Here is a 12,726-nt window from a genome sequence, read left to right as displayed (position 1 = left end):
AGGCCCCAGGAGGCACCTGACATTAAGACAGGCCATGTGAGAGGAGGCTGGGAGGTAGACTGGGCTGCCTGGGAGGGATGGCTGAACTCTGAGACAGAGAAGACAGAGGTGATGGTAAGAGGTAGAGGAAGCCAGATCCAAGGGGGCGGGGGCATAAGAGATGTGTGGAGAGAATAGTGCAAGTGTTAGTTGCTCAGTTGTGTTCAATTTGGTGACCCTCCTGGACTGTAGCTTGCCAGGCTCCTCTGTCCATGGGATTCTCCAGGCAAGAATACTGGAGTGGGCAGCCATTTCCTTCTCCAGGGGATCTTCCCAACCAAGGGATCGAACCCCGGTCTCATGCACTGTGGGCAGATTCTTTACCCTCTGAGCCACCAGAGAAGCCCGTGGAGAAAATAACCCAACAGCAAAACCCATAGCTGCCACTTCCTAACTCCTTGGTATGTGTAGGTGCTAATGAACTCACCTGTACTGTCTCCTGTTGTGCTCCTAACGACCCTAGGAGGTGTTATCACCGAGGCACAAAGTGGTTAAACAGCCTGTCCACAGTCACACAGCTCATAGGTAACACAGCCAGGTCAGTATGATCATCCTACTCTGTCCCACAGTCTCTCCAAGTAGGGATAGCAGAGCTGTTTTTCTGCCCTCATCCTGGGATCCTGCCTCCTTCCAAACTCCTTCCCCCGCTCCACCACTGACCACCGGTCCAACCCACCATGCTTCAGCTAAAAGTGCTAACCCACCACCCTCTCTCCCCCTTACTGAGGGAGGGGAAAGTGGAGCTGGAAGCTTTCTATGAACTATCTGGGTGGTATTTAAAATCCATTGTTGGGGAGCAGCTTTGGCTTTAGATGAAAAGCCTTTGGGGTAGAAAGATCCAAAAGCCCTCTTTTCTAACAAATGCTAATCATGCCTCAAACACAGTGAGATGTAAAAGCTGAACCAAGGCCACTTGTTAGTAAAATACTTGGTGCCTAAAAGAAGGGCCTTAGAAAGATGCTCCAAAGCTCTGTATCATGGATTAAAGATATGTTTCCTTTATTCCCTTGATTCCTCTGGTTTAATATTTTAGATGTATTGACTCTGCTACGCCCGGGTCATTGGGAGAAGAAATTTACATCTGCTAATGACCCCCATTCTCAGAGGGCAATCCACGCTTTCTGTTCTGCAGGGGAAAGTCTGAAGAACCAAAGAAGAAGGGGGAGCTGTTTTTTCCCAAAGAACAGACTATGAGAACTATCTAGAAATCTGGATTCTTGTCTGAGACCTGCCCTCTTGGACAAAAAAACACACCAATGTATAGACAGGACCAGGAGCTTTTCACAGGAAGTCATTGTTGGTATTTCCACTTTCCTTTGGAAGATCCTGAGAAATCTGAATCTTCCTTTCACTGTACTAGAGTTTAACCTCTGTGATAACTGGGATTTCCATCTGTGCCTTACCCCCACTGTCTAGGACAGAGTACAGCAGGCACCCTCTAAATATTTATTGACTGACTGAGTGAATAAATGAATGTCGATTCCAAGTACCTGTTCCCCCAAGATTTCTTCTGGAGGAATCTGTGTCCACAGATCCCGCTGGCCTCAACAACTGCTTCATATGATAGGAATCCACCCTCAGTTTTTAGGAGTGGACTCTCTCCCCAGAAGTAGTTCTCAGGTCAGCTGGCCAATGTCTGCAACTTGTGAGACCAGCCAAGAGAACCTGGACCAAGCAGATCCTCTGCCTCGGAACTCCAAACCAAGAGGCGCTGCGGGGAGCTGCACACTGAAGACAGCCTGTAAGCCACCTGAGGGCAGGGACCCTATCCATCTTGTTTTCTGCATTGCCCCCAACACAGGATATCCCGAGTTAGGCCCAAAAGAGAGCTAATGCTCAGTAAAAGTTTCCCAAATGGGTAAAAAAACTGTAAGCCGGATGGCCATCATGGCACACGATGGATGAGCCAGGGAAACGAAAGCAGCAGAAGGAGCAGAGCGTGGATTTGACACAACAGGAGATTTAAGGAGCTACGACACAGGGAGCCACTGCCTTCCTCCCTCCCTGCCCTCTTTGGATCCATACAGTATCCTGTCGATTGTACCTAAGGTAAATACGTTTCTTCTCCTGCAATATTAATAGTCCAGATTACAGCATCACTGGGCCCACATGCAGAAGACCGCATGTCTGACATACCCATGTAAGCGAGTTGTTCTTTGGTTTGGTTTGGTTTTGCCATTGACTGTCATTAAATGTTGATATGGATGGAAAAGGAAGAGATGGGACTTCAGAGTCTTAAGGAACAAAGGCTATCATTTCTCTGGGCTGAGGGGCTCCCCTCCTTCCCTCTGAACTGGAGCGGTTCATCCACAGCTAAGTTACAAGCCATCACCCCACTAACCTGGAAGCTCATCTTGTTAAGCTGTCTAGATAATACCAGCAACGCCAGAGAAGTGCAGGGGAGGCGGAACAGGCGAGACCCTGGACTGGCAAGTCTGTGATGCAAGTTCAGGGTCTAGGACTTGCATCTGACTAGCTCTGGCACTGAGTGAGTTATCCAAAGTCTTGGAGCCTCAGTTTCTTAGTAAAGTTGGAATAACAGCACTTAACTTTCTGGTTGCTGGAAGAATTAAAAGCAGTGCCCAGCACATAGGAGGGGCTCCATAAGTGTGACTGGAGTGATCTACTATGTACGTCTGTAAAGCACTGCAACTCACAGAGGCCTTTCCTATTTTGTAAGTCATTTAACCCTCACAATGACTCACAAAGTAGAGCCTAGCATTCCCATTTTACAGATAAAGAAACTGAGGTTTAAAAGAATCACTGACTTGTCCAAGGTTATCCTCAAGAGCGAGTGGCCGATCTCCAGCCCAAGTCTCAGCTTCTTCCCACAACACTGCCTTTGGCACAAGAAATCAAGACAGGAAGGAAACAGATGTGTCACGACTCTGCTTCCCTGGGGCTGGCCAGATCTCTCCTTTCTTAATACCACACAAAGTTTCATTTAGGGATTTGTGCACAAAATGTCCAGGAAATGAATGAATCAATACATGAAGGAATGAATGAGTGGGTAAAATGAAGGAATGAATAAATTTCCTCTCTCAACTCCACCCTACCTATGATTTACAACAAAGCCCGGGATCTTGTTCAGACTAAGCCCTACAGGGCCTCCTGGTGCACGTTTCTCTTCCTCTCTCAGGAATCCCTGCATCATAGGTCTTTCGATGGGTGCGGCTCACACCACCAGCCCCTCCTCTGCCAGCAGGGGAAGCAGAGGGCAGCCCTGCCCGTTCTACGTACTGGTTTCTGCAGTCTCGTACTCGCTGTCTCTGAGAAGCTCAAAGATGTCCACTTCGACCTTGGCCTTGCCCAGCCTCTCGGGAGCGCGGTTGATGCGGTTCTTGGCCAGGGTGATGGACAGCCGCTCCCCTCTGCTGCACTCCATGGGGTCATCCAAGATAGCGGCTGTGGGCAGGCAACCACATGGACACAGTTGGTACCCTCTACCGTTACCCTCCTCTGCTCCAGTCTCCCCCCCACTGCCACCTTCCACCTCCACCCTGCCAGCCTCAAAACTGTCCAAAAGCAAGTCCTCTACCTGCTAAGGGTCTAGGCTTGAAGTTTGGTGTAGCATGAACTCTAATGGGACTAACCACTTCAAGAACCCTGCAATATCACGGTAGGCCACCAGGGGTCCTACCTGCACGAGGACCCTAGGTCGGGAGTAGCGATACCCTTGGATATAGGTTTACATGCACACACAGGCACACCGGTGCAGAAGAAGGCAGATGGTGGCTCTGCTTTGAAAATAGTACTTCTGGGCATATGAGAAACTGTCCTCGAGGTGATACAGGGTTGAAGGAGGCCAGGTTTGAGAAGGAGAGCTGTGGTATCAAAGAGCAGCTGGAGGTCCTGTTGACCTCCGGCTCTCCATGCTCAGACACCGATGAGACATGTCACCCAGGGAGTAGTTTCTATGAACTTATTTCCTCACTGGGCAAGGGATAGTATCAATAAGACAACTTCACAGAGTGCGTGTGAGAATTTGGTAAGACAATGTATATAAGTGGCACACCACTGAAATTTAATCATTGTGACTTAATTAGGGTGAATGATTGGAGTGGTGTGGTACCAACAGCTGCCCAACTTCTGGAAGCAGTATTCAGCATGCGTGTGTTAAGAACATGTGTCAACCTGAGTTCAAATCCCAGCCCTGCCCTGTGTTAGCTATGGGGACTCAGTTTCCTCACTGGTACAAATGGGGAGAGAGCCTATTCTTTGGGCTACAATAAAGATGACAAAGATAATATGTGTGAAGTGCTCAGCGCAGAATTTGGTGCATGAAACACAATAAATCTAGCCATTTATATCATTCATTCTCTCAGTAGAGGAAGTTACACAACTGAAAATCTCTACATCAAAACTTGTATTCAGAAGGGTGGGTGGAGGGATAAATTCAGGCATTGGGATTAACATATAAAGTGAAGTCATTCAGTCGTGTCCGACTCTGCGGCCCCATGGACTGTAGCCTACCAGGCTCCGCTGTCCATGGGATTTTCCAGGCAAGAATACTGGAGGGGGTTGCCATTTCCTTCTCCAGGGGATCTTCCCGACCCAGGGATTGAACCCGGGTCTCCTGCATTGCAGGCAGATGCTTTACCCTCTAAGCCACCAGAGAAGACCCTACCCCATATATGTTAAGACCCACCAGGGATTAACATATATACACTACTATATAAAATAGGTAACCAACAAGGACCTATTGTGTAGCACAGGGAGCTAAACTCAGCTGTTTGTAGTACTGAGGGAAAAGAATCTGAAAATGACTGTATATATACATGTAACTGAATTGCTGTGCTCTAACACCTGAAACTAACATGGTATTATAAATCAACTGTACTTCAATTTTTAAAAGTTAAAATAAATCATAAAAGTAGTTACTCTGTCTAAATATAAAGAAACTTGTATGCAAATGTTCCAAGCAGCATTATTCATAATAGCCAAAAAGTGGGGACACTCATCCATCAACTCATGAGTAGACGAACAGAGACGCAGTATATCGTTACAATGGAGTATTATTACAAAAAATAAAAAAGAATAAAGTGCTGATGTATGCCACACCGTGGATGAACCCTGAAAACGTGCTCGGTGAAAGAAACCAGACACAAAAGACCACCTGTTAAAAGACACCCTTTATATGAAATGTCCAGAACGGGTGAACCCACAGAGACAGAACGTAGATTAGTTGTTGCCCAGCTGTGGCGGCGGCGGTGGGGAGGTTAGGGGGAAGGAGAGTGACTGCTAATGCATACAGTGTTTTTTATTCTGGGGCGGGGGGGCATGTGACAAAAATGTCCTAAAATTGATCACGGAGATGGCTGCACAACTCTGTGAATATACTGAAAGCCACTGAATTGTATACTTTAAATGGGTGAGTTGTGTGCTATATGAATTATATCTCAATATAAAGCTGTTACAAGAATAAAATAAGAAAGATCACGCTTATCTCGCTGAGGTTGAAGCCTCAGAAGAGCAACACGGAGAATCAAGCCAAATAGATTTCGCTGAAGTGAGGCCCCGGAATCCCTGTGGCTGGTGTGAGCAGAGATCAGGTTCTGTGCTGTTTTTTTCTGTATAAAACTCCCCTGTTTTCCTCTTCTGACCCATTTTCCACACCAAAACCAGGACACAGAATATGACAAAGCAATTTTTTTCCTGATTTGTGGATTTATTTATAGGCATAGCCTTATTGAGCGATACAAATTAGACTTCGTTTACAATGGTTGGTAATACATGGGGCGACAGAGGGGCACCCCTAGACCTAGGCAAGGAACTTCTGTAAGTCAAGTGGCAAAGTCCATGCACACCTGAGAGAGTGGCCAGAGGACCTTAAATGTATGACTGATGAGCCCAGGGACACCTAAAATTCCTAGCCAGGTTGCCTTAGGGAAGCAAGACCAGAATGAGATTATTATTTATGAAGAAACCTGGACAATTACACTGCGCTGTCCCAGGAAGAAGACTTTGGGAGTGGAAGGGAAGTGGGGCAGCCCAGAGCAGTGGTTCTCAAGTGGTGTTCTTTGGAGGGCTCTGGGTTCCTTCAAGAAGGGGTTCATGGAGGTCTCTAGCCTCACATCAGCTGCAATTAATACAACCTCCACATCTGTCAGTTTTAGATATTGGAGTTCCACAAAAAACGTGATGTGGGGAAAAAAGGTTTCACTGTTAAAAATATCATAGAAACCATTAGCCCAGACCTAGTGCATAGAAAAGAGACACTTAAAAAATGTCAGGAATCGGCAATGGCATTTCCTGGGAAAGAGGCATGAGTCATGGGAAAGAGGCATGGGTCCATGGCATGAATCTAACGTTAACAGGGACACATCCAGTGACCACTTTAGGGTAAGTCCTGGTGGACACAGTCTCACTTACTGTATCTGGGAATTCCATGAGAGTGTGTTTTCTGTGTTGTCCTCATTTGGAGATGAAAAAAAACCCAAAACAGATCACAGAAGGCAAGCGACCTTCCCTCATTCACAGGGCTGGTGAGTATAGAGGAGGGAGGGGATCCCAGGTGGGTCTCATATGGACCCTGTGCCCTTAACCACAGGGCACGTTCCTTCTAACGAAACTTGTCTTCCTGGGGATTTGCTGCTGAGAAGCAGTGGTCTAGGCAGGTGTGTCTTGGCTCACACGGCTATAAGAAAACACCATTGAGTGGGTGGTATTTATTTCTCATTTATTTCTGGAGGCTGGGGAGGAGACCAGCGTACGAGCATGACGGTGTGGAGTGGGGTCCTGCTTCCTGCTTTGCAGAGGGCTGTCTTCTCCTGATGTCCTCACATGGCAGAGAGAGGGAGATCAGCTCTCTGGGTACTCTGAATAGGGCACTGATCCCATCACGGGGGCCCCACCTTCATGACCTCACTGAAACCTAATCACCTCCCAAAGCAGGGAGGGATAAATTAGAAGTTTGGGATTACCAGATACAAATGACTGTCTGTAAAATAGATAAATAAAGGGCTTCCCAGGTGGTGCTACTGGTAAAGAACCTGCCTGACAATGCAGGAGACATAAGGCAGATGGGTTCAATCCTTGGATTGGGGGGATCCCCTGGGGGAGGACATGGCACCCTGCTCCAGTATCCTTGCCTGCAGAATTCCATAGACAGAGGAGCCTGGCAGGCTGCAGTCCCTAGGGACTCAAACAATCATACACTACTGAAGTGACTTAGCACGCACCTACCAAGGAACTATATTCAATATCTTATAATAAACTGTAGTGGAAAAGAATCTGAAAATGAATATACGTGAGTGTGTGTGTGTTTTGGCCAAAACTTCATCTGGGCTTTCCATAAGATGTTATGAAAAAGCCAGAATGAATCTTTTTGGCCAACCCAATATATATAACTGAATCACTTTGCTGTACACTAGAAATTAATACAATAGTGTAAATCAACTATACTTCAATTTACAAAAAAGATGTGTGCTATGGACTGAAATATGGTCCCCCCCCCCCCCGCCATTCATTTCTTAAAGCCTTAATCCTCAATGTGATTGCATTTAGAGACATTAGAAACTGTTTCCACTGTTTCCCCATCTATTTGCCATGAAGTGATGGGACCAGATGCCATGATCTTCGTTTTCTGAATGTTGAGCTTTAAGCCAACTTTTTCACTCTCCTCTTTCACTTTCATCAATTTTTAGTTCCTCTTCACTTTCTGCCATAAGGGTGGTGTCATCTGCATATCTGAGGTTATTGATATTTCTCCCGGCAATCTTGATTCCAGCTTGTGCTTCTTCCAGCCTCTAGAACTTGAGAAATAAATGCCTGTTGTTGAAGCCACCCAGTCTATACTGTTTTATTATGGCAGCCCAACCTAACGTAGACAGGACACCGGCCAGCCACGTGACACAACACAGTGAACTCACACAGGGTCACAGGACACACTTTGAGACAGAAGGATCACGGCCGGGGAGGGGAAGAGGGCGTATGGAAATTGGACACTGAGGGGCACACGAGAGCCCCTTGGCAGGAGGCACTCAGGACCTGTCCTCAGAGGTACCTGGCAGGTTCTCACCAGCTCACTAAGATCCACAACCCAGCCCTCTCTTCCCAACTCCCATGCCTTCCTGGGCACAAGTTTTCATTAGGTTTTAGACAATGATTAATTTCTGACTGGGAACAACCTCAACTGGGTGGTTGGCTGGCATCAAGTATTATTGGGAGTAGAAGAATTAAGATGACAAGAACCAGATTCCCAGGCTGCGGGCAGCAGGACGAGGTACATGCTCAGGCCTCCTTGGAACGTCAGAGGAACATGTCTGCAGCAGGCATTACTGAGTGGCACACTTGCTGTCCACTTGTCGCCTGCGGGGCCTGGGGGTGAAGGAGAGCAGCTGGTTCGGGACTGAACTGGTAGCCGCTGCTCCTGACCTTCATCCCCAGGCCTTGCTGTGCAGCTGGGCCAGGAGGCTGAGTCCCCAGCCGCCACCCAAGGAGGAGCCCCATCATCTGGTATATCCTCCATCCCTGGGGACTGCTCTGCAGGGGTGGAGGCGGGGGTCTGGCTCTGAAGCAAAGGCCAAGATGACTGGGGAGACCCAATCAGGAATCAGGGTCTGCCCCCTTTCCAGCCGTGGTGTTGTTTAGTCGCCAAGTCGTGTCTGACTCTTTGCAATCTCATGGACCGTAGCCCGCCAGGCTCATCTGTCCATGGGATTTCCCGGGCAAGTATGCTGGAGTAGGCTGCCATTTTTTTCTCAAGGGATCTTCCTGACCCAGGAATCGAACCCATGTTTCCTGCATTGGCAGGCAGACTCCTTACCACTGAGCCACCAGGGAAGCCCTTTCCAGCCATGGGGACTGTGTAATGACTCTTCAAACCCACATGGACTCAACATGACTCCTTCCTGCCCAGGGAGCCATGACCCATCACATTTCCACCAGCCTTTCTCCCCACGACCAAGAGCTTTACCCTCTGCTAGCATCTCTGAGTTCTAAGGAAAGGGTGGCCTCCTGGCCCTGCCCACCTGCGCCCAAGTGCCCCGCCATGTTCTGGGCCCATGCCTACATCCACTCTGGAGAGGATGCCTGCCCCAGGGGGCTGGCAGGCCGGGGCTGCCCCCTGTATGCTTTCCTACTCACCCCAGTGGGTGTGGCCACGACCACCGAGGGGAGGGTGCATGATCTCTGACCCTCTTGAAGCCCTTAAACCTCCCCGTTGTCTGAAGGGTTGGTCCCAATCCAGTCTCTAGGATGGCATTGAATCCTCCACACCTTTCTACCTGCAGCACCCCTCCCACTCCCACGGTGACAGTGCCTCTGTGCTCGGACCTGGGCTGGCCTGTTATGGTCCTTCCTCCAAGCCTTTGCTGACCACAGGTGGTCCAGCGGTTAAGACTCCTCACTTCCAATACACTGATCCCTGGTTATGGAACCAAAGGCCCACATGCCATGCAGTGCAGCCAAGAAATAAATAACAGGGCTCCCCTGGTGGCTTGGTAGTAAAGAATCTGCCTGCCAGTACAGGAGACACGGGTTCGATTCCTGGTCCAGGAGGATCCCATTTGCCGAGGAGCAGCTAAGCCTGTGCGCCACAGCTATTGAGTCTGTGCTCTAGAGCCGGTGCTTTGCAACAAGAGAAGCCACCGCGATGAGAAGCCCGTGCACTGCAACAAGAGAAAAGCCCGCACAGCAATGAAGACAGCACAGCCAAAAATAAACGAATAAATAAAAGTATTTTTTAAAAAGAAACAAATAATAAACTAATTTTTTAAAGAGAAAAATGAGTCTCCCCTGACTCCCCAGCCCGCTGCTCTCCTTGGATTTCCACGCACTACCTTGGAGGGGTATTTATCTTTCCATTTCTATCTGTGAGCTTCCTCATCAAGCTTGTGCCTTAAAAGCCCAGAACTAAAAACAGAAAAGCCCAGAGCTATTCTTCCTTCTTTTGAAACTCCCCAGATTCCCCATCCCACATCAATCCCCTCTTCTTAGAACTCCCACAGAAACTTCTCTGTACCTTTCCTCAGAGAGTAATCACTTCTGGCTTTCTATTATTTATCACGCCTATTTGTCCATCTTTTCTCCTCCAGACGGTTGGCTCCCTGAGGTGAAGGCCATGCTTGATTCATCTCTGCAACTGTGCAATTCCAGACTCACACATGCATGGAGTCCTTAATGAATGGTACTGAGTGAATAAATAATGCAAGGCCACTGATTTTCATGCCCTACAGCCAGGAGCAGACATTGGGCTGGGAGCAGTAGGCATTAGATGAGGTATGGACTGGACACAGCTCCTATGCCCGGGCTTCCAGGACAGAGGACCCGTGCAGAGCCCTCCTCCCCGCAACTAGGGCTCTCCTGCTCTCTGCTCACCTGTGTCCATCAGAGCGGGGCTTGTCCTCCCTCTACAACTTCTCAGCAGCCCACAAGTGACTCCTTAGATTGAAAAATCAGACTCTTTAATCCCTTGGTTCTTCCTGATCGTCTGGTGAAGAATTCAAAAAGCTTTGATACTCTACCTCTTTGAGGTGGGAATAAAGAGATTTTACTAGAGAGTCTTTATAGGCAGTATCTATAACACACCTACATCTATTAGAGCCGTGTAGCAGCAAGAAGAGGAGGCCTTGTGAGCCTCCAGGGAACCAGCTGACTTTGCGCCAGAGCCAAGCCCCGGGCTGCTTGTCCCCCAGGGGCCCCGGCCCACCTCCGCCATCACTCATCGGGTACATCTCACTCCCCGTGTCCTCCCAGCACCCTTTGTTTCGCCCTCGTTGGTCTCAGTCATCCCTCTGGCTGGTGGCAATTGCACCACTGTGCAGGCTGCTCCCACCACAAGCTCACACCCTGCCCCTCACCTGGGGGGCAACACGGCACCACCGCCCTTGTCCTCTCACACTACAGGGTATCTGTTTCTCGGATGGCACTACAGATGGGGCAGAAACAATAGAACTTGATTGTTCCCCCAGTTCTGGAAGCTAGAAGTTCAAGATCAAGGCATCAGCAGGTTTGGTTTCATTTTGAGGCCTCTCTCCTTGGCTTGCAGACGGTCGTCTTCTCCTTACATATTCACTTGGTCTTTTCACTGCGTGAGTCTGGAGTCTGTGTCTTAATCTCTACTTAAAAGGGCATCAGTCATGTTGGCTTGGGCCCCACCCATAGGACCTCACTTTTGAAGATTCCCTGGAGAAGGGAATGGCAATCCAATCTAATATTCTTGCCTGGATAATCCCTTGGACAGAGGAGCCTCTCAGGCTACAGTCCATGGGGTCACAAAGAGTTGGACAAGACTGAGAAACTAACACCTCTTTAAGGACCCTATGTCCAAATACAGTCACACCCTGAAGTACTGAGTGTTGGGGTGTTAACATAAGGATTTGAGGGGGGTACACAGTTCAGGCCAGAACATGGACCTTCACATATAGCCGCTGCCTATTCTCAACTCCTCACTTTCAGCCTGCTGGCTCGCTAAGCCGAGGCCTCCCTCGGTGAACCCCTCAGTCTTGTGCCCCCACCTCTTTCCCTCGGGCTCAGATGTCGGGAGTCGTGCTAGGAGACCCCCCACCTGCCCACCTCTCTGTCTCACCACGCTTCCCTGCTCTTCTTTATCTTTCAGTGTCTTTCCCAGATCCCCTCATTCCTCTCCACTAAAACATGGCCAGGGGACTTCTCTGGTGGTCTGGTGGTTAAGACTCTGTGCTCCCAAGGAAGGGGGCCTGATTCAATCTCTGGCCAGGAAACTAGATCCCACATGCCACAACTAAAGATCCTCCGTGCCACAACTAAGACCCGGTGCGGCCAAATAAATAAATATATTTACTAATCAATTAATTAAACAAAACATGGTCAGAGCCCTCCCTTCCCATCCAGACCCCCCTGACTACACTGACCTAGCTGGTCATCTCACCCTCCTTTCACTCCATCTTCAACTTCAGCCAGGCTTCTCCAGTGATTACTCAAAGTTTGCTATTCATTCCACATTTTTCTTGACCCCTCATACTCTCCCTTCTGTCCCCACCACCCCATTCAAACTGTACCCACAAAGCAAATAACCCTCAAGAGCCATTTCTGCAAAATTGGTGGGCACAGTTGATTCCTGGTCTAGTTAAGTCCTGAGTAGCATGACTCTTTGTATCTGCCACGTGCTGTTCAAAGAGCATCATGTGTAAAGAGCATCGTGTGTATCACCTCACTTAATCCTCAAACAACTCTACGACTTACTGTCCCATTTTATAGATGAGAACACTGAGAAAGGGGATGTTGAGCAATTTGCCCAAGATTGTGCATGTATGCATGCTAAGCCACTTCAGTCGTGTCTGACTCTGAGACCCTATGGACTGTAGCCCACTAGGCTCCTCTGTCCATGGGAATCTCCAGGCAAGAATACTCCAGTGGCTTGCCATTTCCTCCTCCTCACCCAGCTCCTTACAACAGACTTAATACAGTCCATGAGCTGCTAGACTGGATCATCAGGCCGCCTCCTCTGCATCTGAGGGTCCTGAGGGTTCTTTTTGGCCTGAGCCCCTCAGCTTCCATGGCTTCTAGAACACAAAGTCCCTGGGTCGAAATTTCCTCCCACTTCCCTGCCCATTCTCTCAAGGTACACATCTCTTGCCTGCCCTTAAAATACCAGGGAACCCCAGGGATCTACAGAGCTCTCTTCTCGCCTCACTCCCATGGGCTTCCTATATGATTCCACTTATAGGCTCCCCCACAGGGATGCTTGACTTATGTCCACTTGCC

The 12,726-nt window shown here is 48.7% G+C and overlaps 1 protein-coding gene across 1 annotated transcript in view; it reads right to left on the bottom strand.

Moving 5' to 3' along the window:
• The window catches only part of GRIK4 (glutamate receptor, ionotropic, kainate 4), a 315,486-nt gene that overhangs the window by 160,318 nt on the left and 142,442 nt on the right, over positions 1-12,726 (bottom strand). The window contains exon 2 of the mRNA XM_010830486.1: positions 3,280-3,444. Within this exon, the coding sequence (XP_010828788.1) occupies positions 3,280-3,444 (165 nt within the window). The remainder of the gene's footprint in view (positions 1-3,279; positions 3,445-12,726) is intronic.

The sequence above is a fragment of the Bison bison genome, unplaced genomic scaffold (assembly GCF_000754665.1).
Source record: "Bison bison bison isolate TAMUID 2011002044 unplaced genomic scaffold, Bison_UMD1.0 scf7180017864518, whole genome shotgun sequence".
In the NCBI taxonomy this organism is placed as follows: Eukaryota; Metazoa; Chordata; class Mammalia; order Artiodactyla; family Bovidae; genus Bison; species Bison bison.
This window is presented reverse-complemented; position numbering and strand designations above follow the sequence as displayed.